Here is a 21,316-nt window from a genome sequence, read left to right on the forward strand (position 1 = left end):
GCTCCCGACTTGCGTAATATGTCTGATTTCTTGTCGCCAGGTGAACAAATGCGGTATCGTCGAGTCGGTGATGGCCTGGGCCAAGTTCAAAGCCCAGTCGCAGCTCAACACCAAATGCAACTCCAAGAAGCAGAATAAGATCAGAGGCAAGTACCCGCCCGTCCCGAATGAAAAGTGAAAGCGTAGTGCGGTGTTGTTTCACCCCCAGCTGTTGTCCTCATCTCAAATGGAACTGCGCGTTGCATAATGGGACTTTTCTGAAAATTGGTATTTACTCATGTGCCGTATTTATAGCCACAAAGGCGGTCGCTTGTGTGCCTTTATATCACAGCTGAGATCACAGAAGTACCGGGACGTCTCCTATTTCACGCTTTTTGCGCCCGACTTTTGCGTGTTCCTCTGTGCTCCATGTGTAACTTTACTAGCTGTCTTACAGCAAAAGCTCGTACATCCTATTTTGTTATGTAACTCTAGCTCTACAACTACGCGTGATTTGAGTCTACTTTCTGGCTATTTTGGTGGGCCCGGACTTTCCCCAATTCCCTCTGCTCGCCGGCCGGTTCCTAAAGCACTTACAGCGACCGATGGTCGATGGAAGAGTGCTTTTATTAGCCACATAGCCAGTTCCGACGCACATTGTTCTACCTATATTTGCGGCGCTTCTCCTCCCGTGTGCGTGACTGTGTGCGGGGCGATACCCCGCGGGGACGGAATCCTATCCAATCACTGCCTGCGTGCTCAGCGGCAGCTGGTGGCCCCGATAGTCCGATAATTCTCCGCGCTGTCCGATCTATCCGCTGTCTGATTTGCCGTGGTCGCGTGACTTTGTAGATGATCTCGAGACGAGTCCGACTCTGCTGTGTACTCGGCTGTATGCCTGTGAAGATTAGAGGTCTGGAGACTAAAGACTTTGTTTCAAAGCATTGCGTTGAATTGTTTGACACCGCGAAGTGTCTTCAATTGCACGTGATGTTGTATATTTATGCCAGACCTCCCCACTTTCATTGCAATCCAGCATTGCAAACTTTGACGCCGCCAGCCGGCACAAGTACTCTGTCATAAACCGTTCTCCTCAGGAAGCCTTAGGAAGCATTTAGAGGAGTCGGATCGCCTTATCCCCACCCAGCATTGATAGGAGTCGGATCTTCTGACCCTGTCTCCCTTCGGACAGGTATCCCAAAGCTGGAGGATGCCAACGACGCTGGCACGCGCTACTCCCAGGACTGCACACTGATCCTCACGGAGGGAGATTCGGCCAAAACTCTGGCCGTCAGTGGTCTGGGTGTGGTCGGACGAGACCGCTACGGCGTCTTCCCGCTCAAGGGAAAGCTGCTCAACGTGCGGGAGGCCTCGCACAAGCAGGTGAGATGTGGTGGGAGGTGGTGAGGTGAGCGGCGTGGAGAGAATGGGAAAGGGAGCAGGAGGGACATTGAGTCTGCACAGGTCTGCATAGTGCATAGTGCATAGTACGTACAGTCATGGAAACCGGGCAGTTTTTAGGGAAGAGGCTTATATGTTGTGCCTTAGCATATATGTGTGGGATAGCAAGGCTTTGATGTTCAAACATTTTCCAAACAAATTTAAAGCCGACCTGCAGCCGGCGCTCAGGGATGGCGCACCGCTGTCCGACGGCCGGCACATCAGCTATTCCTCCGACGTAAGCGGTATAATTGAACTATCGGCGGTTGTAATTTGAGCTCGGCGCTGGCACACGAGGGCAGCCTGCGCTCGTTCGGACCCGTTCAGCCCGATAGGTCAATGGCGCCCATGGGCCGGCTCGGGGCCAACTGTGCGCTATTGCGGTAATCTCCCATGGCGGCGGTGGATTCAGCTCAGCTGGGACACCCCCGGCCCCCGTCCGCCGGCCGCTGGTGAAACTCCGGCCAAAACGGCCCTCGGCACGCCGGCACTGAAGAATCGACTCGCCTCCTAATTGATAGGTCGCTTAAATCGGCCCATCTGCGTCTTTAACGGAGCTCTCCGTCGAGTAGCGATTGGGGTTAGCGACGGTCGGTCGTCGGAAACCTAATGGGGCTATCCGACCCCCCCCCCCCCCCCGGATAGGGGAACGAGGGGCGAGTGACGGCTGGGACGGGAGTTAAGTTGACCGTGCTCGCTTCCGGTGGTGCAATGGACAGGAAAGGCTTGGCCGAGCGGCCGGCAGCGGGGACGGATATAGGCTCCGAGATCAGTTCCCCGATGGTTTTGTGTAGTTGACACTAGATAGCGGTGATACGAAGGAGCTGATATTACAAAAATATGGTGTGTCTATTCCCGGTAAATGCGGGATCCGCGACAGCCGCGAGCTGAAAGGGTTATCAGTGGTGTTATGAAAGTGTTGATTGGCTTGCCAAATCAGTTAATCAAAGTGTGATGCAATGATATTGCATGGTTCATTAGTCACTATTCAGAGCTCCAATATACCTTATTGATTTGGTTGGGGTGAGTAACAATGGATTTGTCTGGGTAAAGCCATTGCACGTAATTTGCCCACGTCTGGCTACATCTCTGCAAACATAACACAAAACAAATATTACGGCTTTTTCGATTACAATTGACAATGGACATGGGACAGTGACTCTTAGCTATTTATTGATGGGTATAGAAAATTATACCCATCAATAAATAGCTAAGATTCGTATGAGAGCTGGCTCACAAGAACATGGAAATGGCTGCAGCAGGGATGTCTGGCAATTACATTCTTCGGAATGTTTGAGACGAGGTGTTAAGATTGGTATTAAGATTGCGGATGCTAGTAGTCGGACTTTCGACCCCGTCTTGAGTTGGAATGTTAGCTTCACGACATTGTTTGTAATCATATAACCGAACTCAAAAAAGTTGACCGTAACATCGCATTACCGTCTGTTTCCAGATTCTGGAGAACGCAGAGATCAACAACGTGATCAAGATCATGGGACTGCAGTACAAGAAGACGTACGACAACGCCGAGGATCTGAAGACGCTTCGCTACGGCAAGCTGATGATCATGACAGATCAGGATCAGGTATTTTCGGGTCTTTGGTACATGCTTTGGTGTACGTTGCATGGATAATGAATTAACATTGTTGTTTTTCTTTCTCGTGCTCGGAAAAATCCTTCGAAAAAGTATATCTTAGCTGCAGACAAGGACGGCGTGTTGAATGTTTTATCAGATATTTTGAAACAGTCGTAAAGCCGGAGTATTTTCGTGTGGCCATTGTTTTGTGTCAATAAAGTCCACATTTTCCCTGCATTCCGGCATCTTTGCTTTTTGCGTTGCCTTCTGTCCTATATCATTCTTACGCATGCAAGAATCAGGTAAGGCCTTTTTTCTCGTATGGTTTCGCGCCTGGCTCTGACGGACGTCTTTGATCTATGCCGCGGTATCTGACGTGTGTGCCGCCGCACCTGACCGTGTGTCCCTGCCGGCGCCGGACAGGACGGCTCGCACATCAAGGGCCTGCTGATCAACTTCATCCACCACAACTGGCCGACTCTGCTGCGACAGCCCTTCCTCGAGCAGTTCATCACGCCCATCGTCAAGGCCACCAAAGGAAAGGAGGAGGTCAGCTTCTTCTCCATCCCCGAGTTCGAGGAGTGGAAGCAGAACAAGTCCAACTGGCACACCTACAAGATCAAGTACTACAAAGGTATTTACTTCGGGATGGAAGGGGACGCTAGTTTTTGAAGTGAGTTTTTTTTTGTGATGCAGGCTTGCTATGGCAAAGTCCATGGCTATCTATTATTTTTCAGGAATTTAGTTCGAATGTTTGTGTTGGGCGATGGTGGGCTCAACTGTAATTTGTACCAAACGTATTGTCATAATTCACGAGAGAACGTGAGATGTGCTTTGCCGCACAGCTGAATTACGTTTCACAGCATTTTCAGTTTTTTTTTCTTTTGTTGCGGGCCACACAATTTAATAGAAAATGTTCATTGTTACATGAGAAAAACATAATCTTGTGTATCGCTCTGCTTGGGAAAGAAGCTTATATGCAGATATATCATATGCATAACATGTTTATCCAAGAAGATAAAAACGCGGGCACTTCCTTACCGGTGCTTCACTGGTTTGCATGCTCTAGTTATTGTTACTTATGTTAACCCGCGCCCTGATGGGGGGGGGGGCATTTTGGCCCCCCCTGTGGTTTTTCTTAAATAGCGAGAAAACGGAGGCGCGCAGCGCCGCCAAATTTTGGGTACCTTACCGCACATCAATTTGACACCTTCACACAAAATTTCAAGTCACAGGTCACCTCAGGTCAGGAGTTATTGAGGTCAAACTGAGGTCATGTTCGAGTAAAAATGAGCAAAAAACATGACATCTTGAAACGCTCACCAATTCTACAGTTAACAAGCAATTTTAAAGTTCTTTATGTGGTTGTGTAGAAAAAAGACGGCGCTACAAAACTGCTATCTCGGATTTTCGAAATTTTTGGATTTTGACCCCCAAAAATCAAAAAAATTGATTTTTTTAGAAAAACTCAAAAAATTTCCAAAAATTTTTAGAATTTCGAAAAAACCGGAATATATGTGATAGTCCCTGCGCTCTTCGATATACATACCAAATTTTAGATCGATACCTCTTTTTTTGGCCAAGTTATAGCGAAAAAACTGTTAAAAATTGATGACGTCAAATTTTTGAACTCAATTTTTAGCAATTGTAGACCTCGTAGCGCAAAACGGAGACCACCATTGAACTCCCCGTGACGAGCTGCATCGAATCGATACCCATTTTATGCAAAAATATCAACTTTGAAATTTGACCTAATTTGACCTGACCTTGACCTGACCTTGACCTGACCTTGACCAAAACGTGACCTAAGCTGGCCCTAAAGTCTGTCTGACCCACATATTCGCATTTGTCATGTAAAATGGACCATAAAACATGTATCACACGACACTTTCATATTGTGACCCCCCAGTGACCTGACCTCTGTGACCTGACCTGGTATCAGTGACCTCAAATAGCAAAATATGTGTTTGAAGAACATTTCCCCATCGATGATTTTCAATGAAATGCATTTTACACGATTTTACACAGCATTTCTTGAAATGCCTGTAAACGGTGAAAATTCGACCTTTGACCTGACCTGTGACGTCATCGGTTTGACCGAGGTCAATGAAATTGGGTCACAAGGTAGTTCCCCGTTGGGGCTATCCAACACCGTTTACCGCTTGTCGCTATGTTGCGTGGTTCTCGAGATCTGAGGGGGGGCCAAAATGGCCCCCCCCCCATCAGACCGCGTTGCTCGGCAGACCCCATCTGGGCGCGGGTTAATGGCTAGAACAAATTTGCTTTTAAGACAGCTTGACCGAATATAACAGCTCCGGTAAATTTAAAGTGTAAGATAAATCTGCGCTTGCGTACAAAATAAATATATTTCATTTTTAGATAAAGATAAAGTAGCAATATGGATTAGGATGCATGCACACACCAACTTTGATACACTTTGGTTTAACCTTCGCCCCAGTGGGGGGGAGGGGGCATATGTTACCACCCTGTCGCGTTTTTTGCGTGTGAATAAAAAACCGCGGCGCTACGCGCCGCGCCGCTTGGGGTAGCTTTTGGTACATCAATTTTAGACAATGTGTGAAATTTTTGACCCCAGGTCATGTCAGGTCAGGTCACCAGATCAAGTTAACTGACCAAGCCTAAAAAAGTTTGCAATCATGTCCAGCCTGCAGTGTTTGTCAGAAAGGTTTTAAACTTGGTGGATTGCATGCTGTTGTGGGCGCCTACAATTTGTATATCTCGGATTTTTTATATCCGTGACCTAAGGTCAGGTCAGTGGCGTGACCTTTCCATTACAAGTCAATGGAGAAAAATGAAAATGCCTCTAGATCCGTGTGTACGCATCGGAACAGTCCAAATATTTCAGAATCATGATTTAGTCCACTCGTGATGACCAAGGTGTCATTTTTGCTGATAGCCTCTAGACAGGTCATCCGAGGTCACTTGAGGCTACAAACAGTTTTTTGCCAATAACTCGCGATTGGAAAGAGATAGAACGCTGGGGATGGTCTCATTGTCTTTGTCTTGTTGAGACGCATCGCCTGATATGCAACATGACCTTTTCCGGTAAGGTCATGACCTTGACCTGAGGTCAAATTTTCAAGTTGACCTTTCAAGGTCAAATTATAGTTCATTCGACGCGTCTCGGCGAGGGGAACACGATTCTGGCAATATAAATGTCGTGGCTTTTTGTAGTCGAAAGTTATTGTCGAAAAACACTTTTCGTAAAAACAGCTATTTTTGGAGTTTTTGCCCTCTGGAGGCTAAACCGTTGACCTGAGGTCAATATTGATAATGACCTTTTCAAAAGAAGAGTTCAAAAGCTATCGTTTGCTATTCCATGCGTTTTTCTAGCTACCATAGTTCCTGAGATAGCGGCATGTTTTCTGAAAAATATAATGACAGTTGGCAAATTTTGACCTTTGATGACCTCTGGTGACCCCAATATTGCTCTAAGGTGAAAAATGACTAAAATACTTTCAAACGTACGCATTGAGAGCTATCGACTGCTTTTTACCGCGTCTTTCTAGCCCTCTTAGTTTTTGAGTTAGATGTGGGTGGTAACATATGCCCCCCCCCCCCCCCACTAGGGCGAAGTTGGCTGAGACCGCCACTGGGGCGCGGGTTAACTTTGGTAGACTGCTAATAATGCACTAACGTATAAGTTGGCAGTATAGAAGTCCGTCCCGGGCGTTGTTCCTCCCGCGGCGTTAATGCTGTGCCTCTAACTCCAGGTCTGGGTACCTCCACCGCCAAGGAGGCCAAGGAATACTTCTCGGACATGTCGCGTCACCGGATCAAGTTCCGCTACGAGGGGGACGCCGCCAACCGAGCCATCAACATGGTAAGCAACTCCCAATGAACCTCCTCTCCCTCCATCGCCCAGTTTCATCCCTAGGCTCTCCGTTTACCTTGACCTTGACCCCTCGTTCCCCTGTCCGCTCCAGTCTCCCCACGGCGGGCAGACCGCTCTGCCACGGGCGATAGGACCTCAAACGATTCACCGACGCCACTCTATCCTTCTCCGGCTGCTCTGCCCCCCCCCCCCCACGTGTGTCACGTCAGACCGTCCGAGCGCGAACGCATCGTCTCCCGCTCTGATGACAAACAATACACCCACTCGGCTCAGATCTATCCGCTGCGGGCTACGGGCGTGGAGGGTTAGAAAACAGATGCATTGCATTCCTGCGTCACAAAGACAGAGTACTCGTTGAGTTCTCAGGCGCTCGAGCCGGTCGCTGGAGTTCTGGAGGTCTGGAGAAGCACATGCCTGTCTTTCTAAAGCAACGTGATTTGTCACCGGGCCGATTCATATCATTGTGTGCGTGTGTGCAGTTTTCCGGCTGACCGCGCGGCTTCAGAGACGACCTGCGGCGGCGGCGGCGGCCCGTATTCAGAGTCAGGATATTTGATGGAACCGCCCTGGGGCTGGTCGGTGTGTCGACCGGCGCCGCGTGGCTCCTTCCTGCCCCCAGCCCCTCCCCGGCCCCGAGATCTGGGAACTACAGGCGCTCCGAGACGCCGAATCGCCCCTCCGCATCGTGAACGTATGAAATGCGCTTTTGAGAGTAACTTGCTGCTTTTATGTTCTGTCCAAATTGCCATTCTTGAATGGTAGATCAAAGTGTCATTCTTTGAGAGCCACTCAAGACCTCCGCGTCATCTCTGTCTTTTCTTCTCATCTTTTGTGCTGTTACTGTCATAGTTGGTCCGAAGTCTGGTCCCCGATTTCGATGGCGGAGCTGGGCAAATCCCGTGTGGTCCGTCGGGCTCGCCACTCGTCCGGCCCGCTGGACACAGCTGCTCGGCAGCACTGTTCTAATCTCCAGCGGCGCTTCCATCTTGACGGACTCACCGTTATATTTCCTATGGCCATTATAGCTGCGATCCCGTCGCCTACGGTTGGCAACAACGCCTCTATAGCAATGCCTGCAGAACAGACCACTGAAGCGAGCCGAATGGCCAGGGAACTGGGAGGATCGGGTAGGGGCCTTATTGTTTCCGGTAACCGGTCAGCCTTCTGATGGTGTATTTCTGGTTTGGAGCTGACACGCAGAAATACGTGCAATGTGCATTGTGTGCTGCACTGTGGACATACTTTTAGCTTTATTTGATATTTCTTTTGGTGCAGCGAGATGATTAATTGAAGGACTCATCACCGACCAATCATCAAAATCTGGCACTGTGCAGTTGTGCTTTGTTCATTGAGTTTGTGTCATCATTTGGTCTCGTATCGTGTGTCACTGCAGGCGTCTTCTAAAGATACCTCACCGACCGGAAATTGCTCGTTCCATTAACCGGTTTCGACCAGTTTTACTTCTTTAGGGGTGTAAGGATGATCGTTCGATGCTCTAACTTGGCACATTTCAAGAGACGGGCCGGCATTCGTTTTCCGGAAGGTCGGCTTCCAATAACCATTGCATACATTAGTGGGTTAATCAGGGCACGGCCGTAAATAATATATCGGCCGGTCGGCCCGCCGCTGCCGCCGCCGTTCGTCAGCCGTGCTGGCGTATAGACGCGCCAGAGCAGCCACCAACGCATAACGCGCGCCGCGGGGCGTGCCGTTGGCGCGCGACACTTGGTGTCTCGGCTCGGGCCGGTGACACTTATACTGTCTCTAATCAGTCGTTTGTATGCGCTCCTCTCGAGCTCCCGGTTCTACAATCCCATTAACGCGGCTGGCCTCGGGCGTCAGAGCCAATGACGGCCCGCCAGAGTCGCTCATTTTGTTGCTCAAAGCAAAGAGCCTTTTTTACTCTAGCCGAAATTCATTTTTCACGGCTGCCCGCTCCGGCTTTTAGCGCTAACTTTGTGCACCTTCCGCTTCTTTGTCGACGGAAACACTCCGGTGTGCGTGAAACCCTTTGAGAGGTGTGACTTTCCTGGCTATGTTTTATCTTCAACCCTTTGGGGGAGTCACCCAGCACGGTTTTGCTATCAACAGCAATTAGCTGAGTTTCCAAACAGTTGGCTGCTTTCAGAGCTGGTTTTGAAGGCATTTCGCTAAAAGTTAGCTTGTGTGGGTAGCTTGCGTGGGTTATATTGAAAAATCCCTTCTTGAGTAGCCAGTAGCGGTAATCAACTGCATCAAATGAGATGTAATAATAAATCATAAACTTTATACTATTTCAGCTCGCCCCATTGTGCTTGGAAACATCAGCTGCTGCTATGCGGTACAAATGCTTCAACTAAACATATATGATAGTTGTCGCCCAAACACATAATGTAATTGCCTGTCAAGCCAGTTCTTGCTTCCATGATTGTGGCCAGTTTGATCCGGACTCAACTAACGGTTTCGCCATCCCCGGCCTACAGGCGTTCAGCAAGAAGTGCGTCGACCAACGCAAGGAGTGGCTGACCAACTGGATGGAAGAGTGCAAACGCCGCCGGGAGCTGGGTCTGCCCGAGCTGTACCTGTACGAGAAAGACACGCGCGCCGTCAACTTTACCGACTTCGTCAACAAGGAGCTGGTGCTGTTTTCGAACCTGGACAACGAGCGCTCCATCCCGTCACTGGTCGACGGACTGAAGCCGGGACAGCGCAAGGTAGGTGTCGACGGGAGAGGGAACCGGCGGGTGAGGGCACTCCCGGGGGAGAGGTGGGGGGGAGGGAAGAGACTGCTTTCCGAGAGTGTGTGAAGGGAAAGGAGACGGCTTTATAGAAGTGTTGCAGGGGGGTAGTAAGAACACTTTTGAAAGGAGGTAGATTTTACCTGATGCCCCCTAACTGGTAGAGGCGTGCCTTCTGAAACTTGAGGGAGGGGTAAGCGTGACTTTCTGATTGGAGACGGAATCGATGTTTGGCTGCGTTGCGAGTGTTCAATTTGATTACCCACTGAATTGTAAGCGAGCTTACGCTGCGACGTATCAGCTCCTAACATGTTTGTGGAGGCTTTTTCCTGAATTTGCTATCTTTAGCCATATTCACCCGATAAAGGCCCTCCGATGGAGCGTGGAATGCAAACCCACGCTGTAGAGATCTGAAGCAATTTGCCATTCAACAAAACTCATTTTGTTGCTATTTTTCAGTGACGTGCGTAGGGAGCTACATCAGGTAGCAACGGCTCGAAAATGCCGTGATGCTAGCGATCAGGGTTTTATTGGGTGGTTGATGTCCTTCAATCCGCCTTTAAACTGTCGACCTGTCCTCTTATTTCCAAGGTATTATCCTGGAAGTTTCTCTATTTCGAGTCAGGGTGAAGCTATGACTGGATTTACATGTCACATGCTCTAAACCTGATCCAGCTGGCTGTTCTGGATGCAGTGATAAGCTATTGTTTGATAAAAGCTTCATTGAGACACTACCCATTCTTTACTTTGACCCAAGAATATTTGGCAAGTTTGTGCAATATCCCTTGTTTCGTTATCCCCATTTCTGTTTCGCAGCTTAACCCTCGCCGGCCGAGGGGGGGGGGGGGCGGGTGCCGCCCCCCCCCCCATAGGGTTTTTTTCGCGATAGCTCCGAACACGCTGGCGATAGAGAGCTGAAACTTGGCATACCTGACCTTTGATCCAAGCCGGATCTTTTGACACCAACCGCATTTTTGGGTCAGGTCAGGTCACTGACCTATGACGTCATAAGTGAACCTCTGCACGGTCTTCAGATGTCGCAACTTCGCAACGCCCTCACTGCCAGAGGAGATGTTACAGGGAAATGAAACTTGCAGGATCTAGTATCCATTATGAGTCCCACAACTTGTATATCTCGGATTTTTCCTAAAGGTCATATGAGGTCAGGTCATTTTTGTGACCTCACCATTATAAGTCAATGGGGAAAAATGAAAACTTCTATTCTGGCGCCGGGAACGATCTCCAACTATCTCAAGCACACAGAATCGTGATTTGATGCACTCCTTGCAAGGTTAGATGTGTCACTTTTGCAATGTTGACCTTGCGTGACGTCATTTATGACGTCATCAAGGTCATATTAGTTTTTCGTCAATAACTCTTGATCAAATTGAGCTAGCGAGTCGGGAAAGACACCAATGGACTCAGGAAGGCCTGCCGAATCGAATGATATGCGACATGACCTCTTTCGACCAACTTCGTGACCTGGGGGTGCTGACCTGACCTTGACCTGAGGTCAACACCCCAAGTTGACCTGACCCGGACAAAAAGTATATCATTCGACGCGCCTGAGCGAGGCGAACACGATGCTGCCAAAATCGGCGCTCTGCGGCCGTTTTTTGCGAAGTTATTCACCAAAAACTGAACCGTACCTTGGGGCACTTGACCTGACCTCAGAGGTCACCGGTTGACCTAGGACCTTAAAATCGGGTACCAATCTCTGCGTCTCGTAACGGCGCACACGCTCGTTTTTTCCGCGACGCGCTAGCTCCACCAGGGGCGAAACGGCGGGGGGGGGGTCGTACCCGCCCCCCCCCCCTCGGCCGGCGCGTATGTAGAAAACCAATAGGTCCGGCGAGGGTTAACTTTGTGAAATTTCGCTTAAATGAAACATTCATTAGCATTCCCCACAATTTTCCCTGCAAGTTACCCGTCTCGGAGACTGTCATTCCGCCGAACCCCCTCCCAAATTGTCGCCGGCCGTGGTCGCTCGCGGCACCTGGACGCCGCCGTGCTCGATAACTCCCTCTGTTCGGCGGTGGTCCGTTCCCGGTGTCCCTCCTCTCTGTCCGTCGGCTGCGAGCGCCAGATAACGCCGGTCCACTGTCCCGAGTGCTGGCGGCATTTTGGAGCCGTGAAGAGTTCTCCCGTGTGATGGTCTGAGTAGCGGCGAAGAACGGGGTGGGACGGTGTCAAAGGCTTCAATCCCGGGCTAGGCAGATGTGATACGCTTTGTGAGAAATAATACAATAGAAACATTTGTTGAGGTTGGACGCAAAAATGAGCACATTTTAATGCCACTTTTCGAAACAGAGAACACCCAAACTTTAAGTTACTGGACCACCAGTGAGGCTGCTCAGTGTTCAGTTTTTTTTCTTTTTTACATGATGCTCAGTTCTTGCCTTGCACCTCACACAGGTTTTTTCCCCTTTTTTTACATGATGCTCAGTTCTTACCCTGCACCTCACGCAGGAAGATAAGTTATTGGCGTCATATAGCCCTCAGAGGTTGGACACGCCACAAAACCCAATCATCATCATCATCAGTGTTCAGCTTAGCTGGCCCCGTCAATACTGCTTTTCTGTAGTGTAACTGAAGCACATTTACAGCGTGGGTTGGGTGGGATACCATCATTATTTATGTTTGCCTCTGTTGGCTGCCTGAATAAGCTGAAAATTGCTTCTACTCTATCGGAATTTCCCGAACCTGACACATAATCAGATAGGATTTACCGAAGAGCAAGCTTCGTATCTAACACAGCAGAACGTGAATGGTAAAAACCTGAGAATAACAGCTGACATTAGATGGTCTGACAGCAGAATGAACTGAGCCATCAGCGACTGCTGCATTGTATCTCTGCTGTCGGTTTGTTCGGCGTCCCGTCCGGTCGGAGGGCGGCGCTTTTTTGTCCCGTCGCTCTCCGTCGGCGGCGACGACGGCGCCGTCGGGGCCGACGGGGCACATCTGATGGCTCCATCGGGGCGCGTCTGATCGCGCCATCAGCCCGCGGCGGCGCCCATCGCGCCGGCACACACACATGAGCGCGCCGACACAAAGAGGCCTGCCGCCGTCCCGCCGCGCGCCGGCCGACCGGCGGCCACTAATGCTGTCATCGCTCGCCGACCGCTACTGTGTGTGGGGGGGGAATCAGATTAGCCTGATATGCAGGGTCTGAGCTAATCGTCCGTGATGATGGTTTGACAATCGCTGAATTTCTCAATTGATAGGGAATATAACGTCATATTGATGCGATGCAGAGGTTTGGACGGGATTCGACCGGTCATCTATAGTTATGGCCGGATCATAACTGTTTAATCGTAGCTGTTATGAACATATGACTCGAACTGCCACGTCGTTCACTGATGTCAGGCCGTGTTTCACTGGCCGTTCGCAGGAGCGGCCACATCAGTTCGTTGACGTTCATTTGGTGGCGGCAGTGATCAGTATCTACCGTGCATAAATGGAATGGTCGTATTAAAACACCATTAAATCCCTCATCCCGCCATTACGAGCGCTACGCCCCGTAATGAGACGGCTTCGGTTCAACGAACGGCCGCATATTGCTATTCGCACTGCTCGCCTATGTTCAAATCTAAATGATCGACCACAAATTGCGCTCGCTTAGCTATTATGTCGTCGCGTTATTAGCGAATGGTGTGATTGACTGAGGCCTAGCGTAGTCATTCCACCCATCGCGGTGTCTTCGGTCTCATAGGGGATATTTCTGCCCCTCCCTTGAATGATTCCTGCACTCTTGTAACCTGCCTGGCGTCCGACTAGGTCCAAGAACAGACCATTAGCCTGCCTGAGACGCCAGGGGCCTGGAGTATTCATCATCAGATGTGTTCGGCCATTCCATCGTAATTATTCTGAGAAATTCTTGTCCATATTCATCGATTTTTGGTCTGTCTTCATCGTGCGATTGCAATACTTCGCGACCTGCAAATGTCCTGTGCGTCACGTGACCAGCTCTCGTTACTCCGCAGGTGCTCTTCACCTGCCTGAAGCGCAACGACAAGCGTGAGATCAAGGTGGCCCAGCTGGTGGGATCTGTAGCCGAGATGTCGGCCTACCACCACGGCGAGATGTCGCTGGCGTCCACCATCATCAACATGGCGCAGAACTTTGTGGGCAGCAACAACATCAACCTGCTGCTGCCGGTGGGCCAGTTCGGCACCCGGCTGCAGGGCGGCAAGGACGCGGCCAGTCCGCGATACATCTTCACCATGCTCAGGTGGGTGGGAACGGAGGGTGTGCGGACGGAAGGCGCTCTGCGATGACGGTATGATGACGTGTCCTTGCGGTGGACTGTGGTGGCGCGCTGTCGATGGAGGGGGGGGGGGGGGGGGCGCTCGCCGCGACCAGCTCTTGAGTTGCGGCGACTCGCGACCAGCTGCGCTCTTGAGTTGCGGGTCGAGTGGCTGGCTGCGCTGGAGCATTTGAGCTGAGCGCTTGTGTAATAATAGTTTCTGTCGGGACGGCCCCCATTTGTTCGTATTTGTGACGTCACCGAAAGCCTTGCAACGCTTTGTATGGCTTCTTTCGTTCACTTACTGGTACACAATTGAGTAAGTCAATTACTAATTCAGTTACAAAGCAAGTACTGCGCACTGAAGAGGCGCTTTGCCCAATCTGGGGACTGTGCTTTTCAAGTGAATAGAAGCGGTTCCGTTTGCCGTATTTATGGTAGATTGGCAGGTGCCTAAAATTACCCTGCGACAATAACAACGTAACTCAGTTATTAAAGCACCCTGCCTTAGGTCAGTGTCAGCTGACACCGTATTGATATTACGTAGTTTCCTGGTGGTGCTGGCGGGGCACGTCATTTAACTGTGTGTTTTGCTCATCCTGTAACATTGTTTATAGCATAAAGCAAATAATTTTCCTCCTCTGAAGAAACAGTTTTAAAGCATCGCTCACGCTCAGGGTATATGCTCACGCTATAGTTTTGCCAGAAATCGCCTTGTTTTTCCATACCAGCTCAAATTGCACAATAATTTACTTAATTCACGATCTGTGACCGTAATATGTAGCTCTCTCCAAGTCAAATTGCTTTTGTATCAAGCTGGAAATATGTTTCACGAGCTCATACGTTCTCTGAAAAGTGTGGGGCGATGGGTGACGTATCAATAACCCGGGTCATTGTGGCCGTCGCTGTTTTCCAATAGCCCCCGATCATCGATAAGGCCGGCGTGTCCGAAATCACAACCGGTACTGGGGGCTATTTCCGTCTGAATGGCCCGCTGATCGATCCTTACTGCAGCCGCGGCCCGGTACCGGACTCCTGGGGACTCGGAGCGGGGGGGGGGGGGGTACCGGATCCTAGTTGAGCTGTGACAGGTCAATCGCACGCTCCACACTGGGGACAGGGTCTTGGCGCAGGTCAATGTAAGGTTTCCCTGAGGGTCTTGGGGAAATTCCGTGTCTACAAACGTTCATAAACACGTTTTCATTGTTTCTTTGGACGGTAGGGCTTGGTGCATGTCATCTTCATATTCCAAATAGATATTTACTTTGATGCAGTTAAGCATGTAGGTTCAGCTTTGCGACAGACCCGCCTGATTGAAATAGACCTTTCGGTTATTGATTATGTCGTCCTTCCGGAGTTTTGGAATTCCACGGTTATTTGGCTGTTCGATTTGCATGCCAGTAGAAACGAGAGTGCAGCGGAGCCTCATATCAAGCGTGATGGAATCTAGTGTTAGGGAGAAAAGACCATCGCTGTGTGAAAGACAATCGTTTGCGACATGAGTGTGAGTTCGAAGGAAACCCGTAACATTTGACGGTCATAAGATAGGCGATTAGGAGTCAAACCATCATTTGTTGTGCTGGAATAGCAAAAAAAAGTAGCTGTTCGGTGGCATTATGTAAGCTTGCGTGCCCAAGCATGTGCTTCATCTTAATCATTTAATTTATTCGAGTGGTGCTGTCTTCATAAAGGAGCAGCTGGTAACAAGTTAGCACAAAGTGCAGTCCCTTGACAAGCCACATCACATTTCGATATTCAATATCCTGCGATGCTTGCCACTTTGTCGTTTTATAGACTTGTATGACAGTTGTGTCGCCACATGTAACTGGCGAGTGCGAACCCTTGTAGTGTCTGGGACACTGACGAGCATAGGTGTGGAACAAGTGAAGTGCGGCCGATAGGCCGTACTTCACTAAATGGAACAGTCCCCGTAAGCCTATTTATTACACCAAAATAATTATCTAGGTAGAGTTCGGTTTCCTTTGAATTCTCAGTAATGTGCCTAATTTTCCTTTCTCTTGCACCACACCCCCTATTCGAAAAACTACCGCGATGGTTTCTCTAGAAATTCTATTGAACAGTTACAGGCTCGCGTTTGGACCTGGTGCAAGAGAAATCATCACCGTTGGACAGATCTCTTTTCTCTTGATATTGTCAACGTGTGCTGATAACTTAAAATGCATGTCGCTCTTGGCGCTCTTGGCGTTTCATCCATGTGACTAATGGGGCAACTTTACGCTCCACTGACTACTTTAGATAAGCGGCCGGCTTCTGGAGCCAGTCGAGATAAAGCGGACTATTCATGCTCTGGACAAAAGAGAGTCGTTAATAACAGAAGATAGCCAGAGGACACTGGTGATTGATAACTCAAAAGTATCTTTTCCTGAACCTTTGTGTCTCGCGTTTCAAAACCGGACACAACGCGGCACTCCTGGCCACCTGATAATGGTTGGCGGCTTAGAAGGAAAAAAATGATTGCTGAAAGCTGGCCCCTCTGTCGCGTTCTTCGTCTCCGAATATTGCTCGCTCGTTGACTGGCGTATCCGCCATTCTCTGTGGGCGTTTTTCCCCGTAACCGATCGCCGTGGCTGATTGCGATTCTCGTTGGTCCCACGAAGCAGCCGATGGCTGTTTTCGCTCCGCTGTGGCGAATAGACAGACCCGCATCCGACTAATGCCGGTGTTTGGTGTCGCTGCGTCGGAACTTTATGCGGCTGATAGCAGCCTGCATGGACTGTTATTTGAGCCGTTTTTGCAACACTAGACGCTTTTTTCCATGCTGGGAGTCTCTATTTGATAAGAGTGGAATAAAGTGGTACCCATTGAATGGAAATCGTCGCTGAGCGGATTACATTTCTGTGTTTTGTGTTCGCTGGCTCAGTAATTTGCCTTTCTTGGGGATTATTTTATCGACTCAGGAATAAAATGGCATTTATATTTCATTCGTACTGGATTAAAATGATTTTAATATCCCCTGCCTTGAATTTATCCGTTCACAGTTGCTACTGTTTAACCCGCGCCCCGCTGGGCTATTCAGCCATACGCGCCCTGCTGGGGGGGGGGGCAGATTCTGCCCCCCCTGTCTAACTTCCGAACCGATGGTCGTAGAAAGACGGGGAAAACGGCAATCGAAAGCTCTCAACAAGGCGGATCTTAAGAGCCCAAATTTTTTTGCTTAAGTAGGTCAGAGGTCAGGTCAAGGTCAGGTCAAGGGTACAAAATGCAAGTTTCTACAGTATCGGCCTTGCACCGTAGTTGCCGAAGAATGGACTGAGACTGATTGCCCAAAACGTGTTATTAGACTACCAAGACAATATTCGTTGCACACAATGTCATTCAAAGGTCAAGGTCAAGGTCAGGTCAGGTCACCAAAAACAAAATATAGAAAAGGGCATGTGCGACACATGTTTTATGGGTCATTTTACTCATGGAATTCAATAGGCACACTCAATAAGTGATATGGACCACCTCTGGATGAATTTCAGGTCGAGGTCAGGTCAAGGTCAGGTCAAGTGAGGTCAAATTTTGAAGTTGGTTGTTAAGGCCTAAAAAGGTGTCTATCCGATGCAGTTTTTCACGGCGAATCGAATGGTGCTATTTTTGTTTCCGTACGAGGTCTAGAACTTCTAAAAAAATCATTTTTCAAAAAATTTGTGTGTCGTGACGTCATAAAATTTTGAATAACTCCCACATCTTTGAACCGATTCTTCTCAAAATTGGTATGTAGGTGCACATAGACCACTTCTTTGACATATATTCCGGTTTTTTCGATAAACTCAAAATTTTGGATTTTATAAATATTTTCCCAAAAAAGTCAGTTTTTTGGAAAAATTTTGGCCAAAATCCAAAATTTTCAAAAAACCGAGATAGCCATTTGATAGACAAAGTAGAATCACGTATAACCTTTTTTGTTACGTCTTGATTCCTTTAAAAATGAAGAAGTTAGCGGCGTTTGAAATTTTGCCGTTTTTGAGGCGAAAATGGCGAACATGACGTCACTAAAACGTCAATTTCTCAAAAATTTTCCGACGGATTTCGCTCAAATTTTCAGGGAACGTGTCAAATTGATGTATGATAAGGTACTGAAAGTTTGACGTCGCTGGCGTAACGCGTTTAGAAGTTATTGGCGAAAAACGGGAGGGGGGGCAGATTCTGCCCCCCCCCCCAGCGGGGCGCGGGTTAAGGCACGTTACAGTTCCGGGGGGGGGGGGAGGTCGCTTTGCTGGTATGTTTTTCGTAAAGCTGTCTTTACTTTCTTCTTGTTATGGTCGATCTATGGCTTTTTTATGAGAAAGCTTCATACATTTTTCTCTATTTCTTAGCTGTCGACACTAACCCGGCAGGCGGTGGGCCTCCCAGCCACCTTCCGCGCGGTGGGGGGGGGGGGCATTTCCCCCCTCGTATCTCCGAAACTACTGGACGGATCCGGAAAATTCAAACGGCGTTCGATAGCCCTGTCAAATTTGTCGAAGGAAACCAAATTTCATTGACCTCGGGGTCACCGATGACGTCACAGGTCAGGTCAAAGATAAAATGTTTCACCGTTCACGGGGCTTCTAGGGAAAGCGCTATAACACCGAGTAAAACGCATTTTGTCGAAAATCAGCGATAAGGCGTCAGTTGCCTAGTACATATGTTGCTATTAGAGGTCACTGGTCATACCAGGTCAGGTCACAGGTCAGGTCACCAAGGGTCACCACATGAGCCCAACTTTACCAAGGTTGTGCGATGCATGTTTTATGGCCAGTTTTTCATTTCCAACTCAATGGTATTGGTTATAAGACCATCAGGTACGGTTTAGGTCATTTCTGGTGGAGGTCAGGTCAAGGTCAGGTCAAAAAAGGTCAAATTTCAAAGTTGATATTTTTGCATAAAATGGGTATCGAATCGATGCAGCTCGTCACGGGGAGTCTAATGGTGGTCTTTGTTTTGCGCTACGATGTCTAGAATTGCTAAAAATTGAGTTTGAAAATTTTACGTCATCAATTTTGAACAGTTTTTTCGCTATAACTTGACCAAAAAAAAGAGGTATTGATCTCAAATTTGGTATGTAGATAGAAGGCGGTAGGGACTATCACATATATTCCGGTTTTTCGAAATTCAAAAAAAAATGGATTTTTTGGCTATTATATTCAAAAAATCTATTTTTTGTTTTTTGGGGGTCAAAATAAAAAAAAAATCGAAAAACCGAAATAGCAGTTTTGTAGCCCTCTTAATTCCACACCTTTTATGTCGGAACATTTTTCTGTATCCCTAAAGCTGTAGGCCTGAGAGCTCTTCCCGCGAAACTTTTTGGGGGTCGAAAATGGCAAAAATGACGTCACTCTGACGTCATTAGCGGCCAACCTATCATAGCCTTTGGAAAAATTTTTGGTCACCATGTGCGCTACCTACTCCCGGGAGGGTACTGAAAGTTCGGTGACGATCTGCGCAGCGGTTCTCGAGATATATCGAAAAAACTAAAGGGGGGGGGGCAAAAAATGCCCCCCCACCGCCTGGAAGGCTAAGCATTGCGATGTAAAAACACGTCTAAAGGCCGCCCCACACTGGACCTCGCATGCGGGTTGCGAGTTTGCGGGTTTTGAGTTAGCGGGCATAATACTAATTCATAGTGATTAGACCGTTCCCTTATGGTAACTTTATGCTTACAGTGAAGCCGGTGCACCTTCAGAAAATAACATATAGTCGCAATACCAGCGCAAGAAACAAAATTCGACTCCAACGAAAAACCCGCAAGCCTCGCAGAACTCGCAGACCTCGCTGCGAGGAAAATCAAAAGTTGACTTAAAACGAGCTTTTGGAATGCGATGTAAGGTGGCTCGCAAGCTAAAAACATGCAGACTCGCTTGTTACATGGTAGTGTGGGTCACTCAGCTTAGATTGTATGATTTGATTTTGAAGAAGCCCGAAAAACCAAAAACTCGCAACCCGCATGCGAGGTCCAGTGTGGGGCGGCCTAAATCTCTTGGAGATATGTTCCGGGCTGTATGGAGTTTTATGTCTATTGACTCTGCAGCTCAACAGTCGACGATTATTTTTTATTTTATACATTTTCTTTGTTTATTCTGTTATAAATGTCAGCTGCCAAAATAAGAGACGCATTTTGTGCCGTTTATTGATATGATTTTGCGACACTTATCTACACAATAATCAACGTGAAGATGATAACAATGAAATCCGTTCCTCCTTACCTCGGATCGCGAGTTATTAAATATGGTTCGTAAATGGTCCGTAGGTATTTCGCCGTGTGACGTTTTTACTGATTCGATTCTTGCAGTTCTCGCAGCCTAGTTCTTATAATGTCTCAGAAACTTCTCTGTCTGAATATAAGCTCGTACCTATTGCGTAGTAACATATTGAGAGCATTTAGCGATTTCTTCCATTAAGAAATGAAGAGATCGTAGAACATAGTTGAATATTGAATACGTCTTCTATGGTATCGTAATGCTCATTTTGCTCATTTTGCTCATCATGTTCATTGTTCATGCAGAATGCTCACTTTCAGTCTTTTGTCCCTGGTTAGAAAAAAAAAATCCGGCCAGAGAAGAACCCGATTTCTGGCGCCAGATTGTATAACAAACTATTAGATTTTATAGCGGCAGGCTGCCAGACCATAATTACATATTGGGATGTGTAGTACACATTTTTGAATCTTTGGACTGCACAAACAGACTTCAAAGATAAATACTGGAGCATATATTTTATTCGGGAGAACAAAATGTTTTGGGCCTGCCTGTGACGAAAGGGTCTTATTTCCACTAGTAACCGGCGCCCCTCGTCTGTTTTCCAGTCCGGTGACGCGTGCCATCTTCTCTGCGTCGGACCTGCCGCTGCTGAAGCACCAGATGGACGACAACCAGCGCATCGAGCCCGAGTGGTACATCCCCATCCTGCCCATGATTCTGGTCAACGGCGCGGACGGCATCGGCACCGGCTGGATGACCAAGATCCCCAACTACAACCCGAGGGAGATTGTCGAGAACCTTCGCCGCATGATGCGAGGGGATGACCCTCAGCCCATGGTGAGAGGGAGGGAGAGAGAGAGAGAGAGAGAGAGAGAGAGAGAGAGGGGGAGAGAGAGAGAGAGAGAGAGAGAGAGAGAGAGAGAGAGAGAGAGAGAGAGAGAGAGAGAGAGAGAGAGAGAGAGAGAGGAGCAGCTAATTCAAGCATTGCTTCTAATCTGATTATGTGGATGATGCATCTGCGGGAGCCACTGAATACAAACCATAGGCAGACTAGTTAGGTCGTTCTACATTTTCAGCTCGTCACATAAACTCCAGATGCGCTCGGTGAGAGTGGCTGTAGTACAGATAATATAGAGTTGTAATAAGAACGTGGGCAGCGACCATCAGGCAAAGGTGAGCAGATGGGTAGATAGTTGCTCGATCGGGGTGCGGTCGCACTGCTCAGGTGGATACGATGCGGTGTTTATTAACGCCAGCAAGGAAATATTGCCAGGCTGAGGCGAAACAACAAGCGAGCGTGACCGTCTTATTGCAATT

The 21,316-nt window shown here is 48.4% G+C and overlaps 1 protein-coding gene across 2 annotated transcripts in view; it reads left to right on the top strand.

Annotated features, from left to right (window-relative positions):
- Positions 1-21,316, top strand: part of LOC122378342 (DNA topoisomerase 2-alpha-like) — a 140,254-nt gene that overhangs the window by 8,164 nt on the left and 110,774 nt on the right. For both annotated transcript variants that reach the window (XM_043359300.1, XM_043359301.1), the window contains exons 8-15: positions 41-146; positions 1,172-1,362; positions 2,873-3,004; positions 3,419-3,629; positions 6,730-6,839; positions 9,314-9,544; positions 13,552-13,799; positions 20,605-20,836. In XM_043359300.1, the coding sequence (XP_043215235.1) occupies positions 41-146; positions 1,172-1,362; positions 2,873-3,004; positions 3,419-3,629; positions 6,730-6,839; positions 9,314-9,544; positions 13,552-13,799; positions 20,605-20,836 (1,461 nt within the window). The remainder of the gene's footprint in view (positions 1-40; positions 147-1,171; positions 1,363-2,872; positions 3,005-3,418; positions 3,630-6,729; positions 6,840-9,313; positions 9,545-13,551; positions 13,800-20,604; positions 20,837-21,316) is intronic.

Source organism: Amphibalanus amphitrite, unplaced genomic scaffold (assembly GCF_019059575.1).
Source record: "Amphibalanus amphitrite isolate SeventyFive unplaced genomic scaffold, NRLGWU_Aamphi_draft 000058F_arrow, whole genome shotgun sequence".
NCBI classification, from domain to species: Eukaryota; Metazoa; Arthropoda; class Thecostraca; order Balanomorpha; family Balanidae; genus Amphibalanus; species Amphibalanus amphitrite.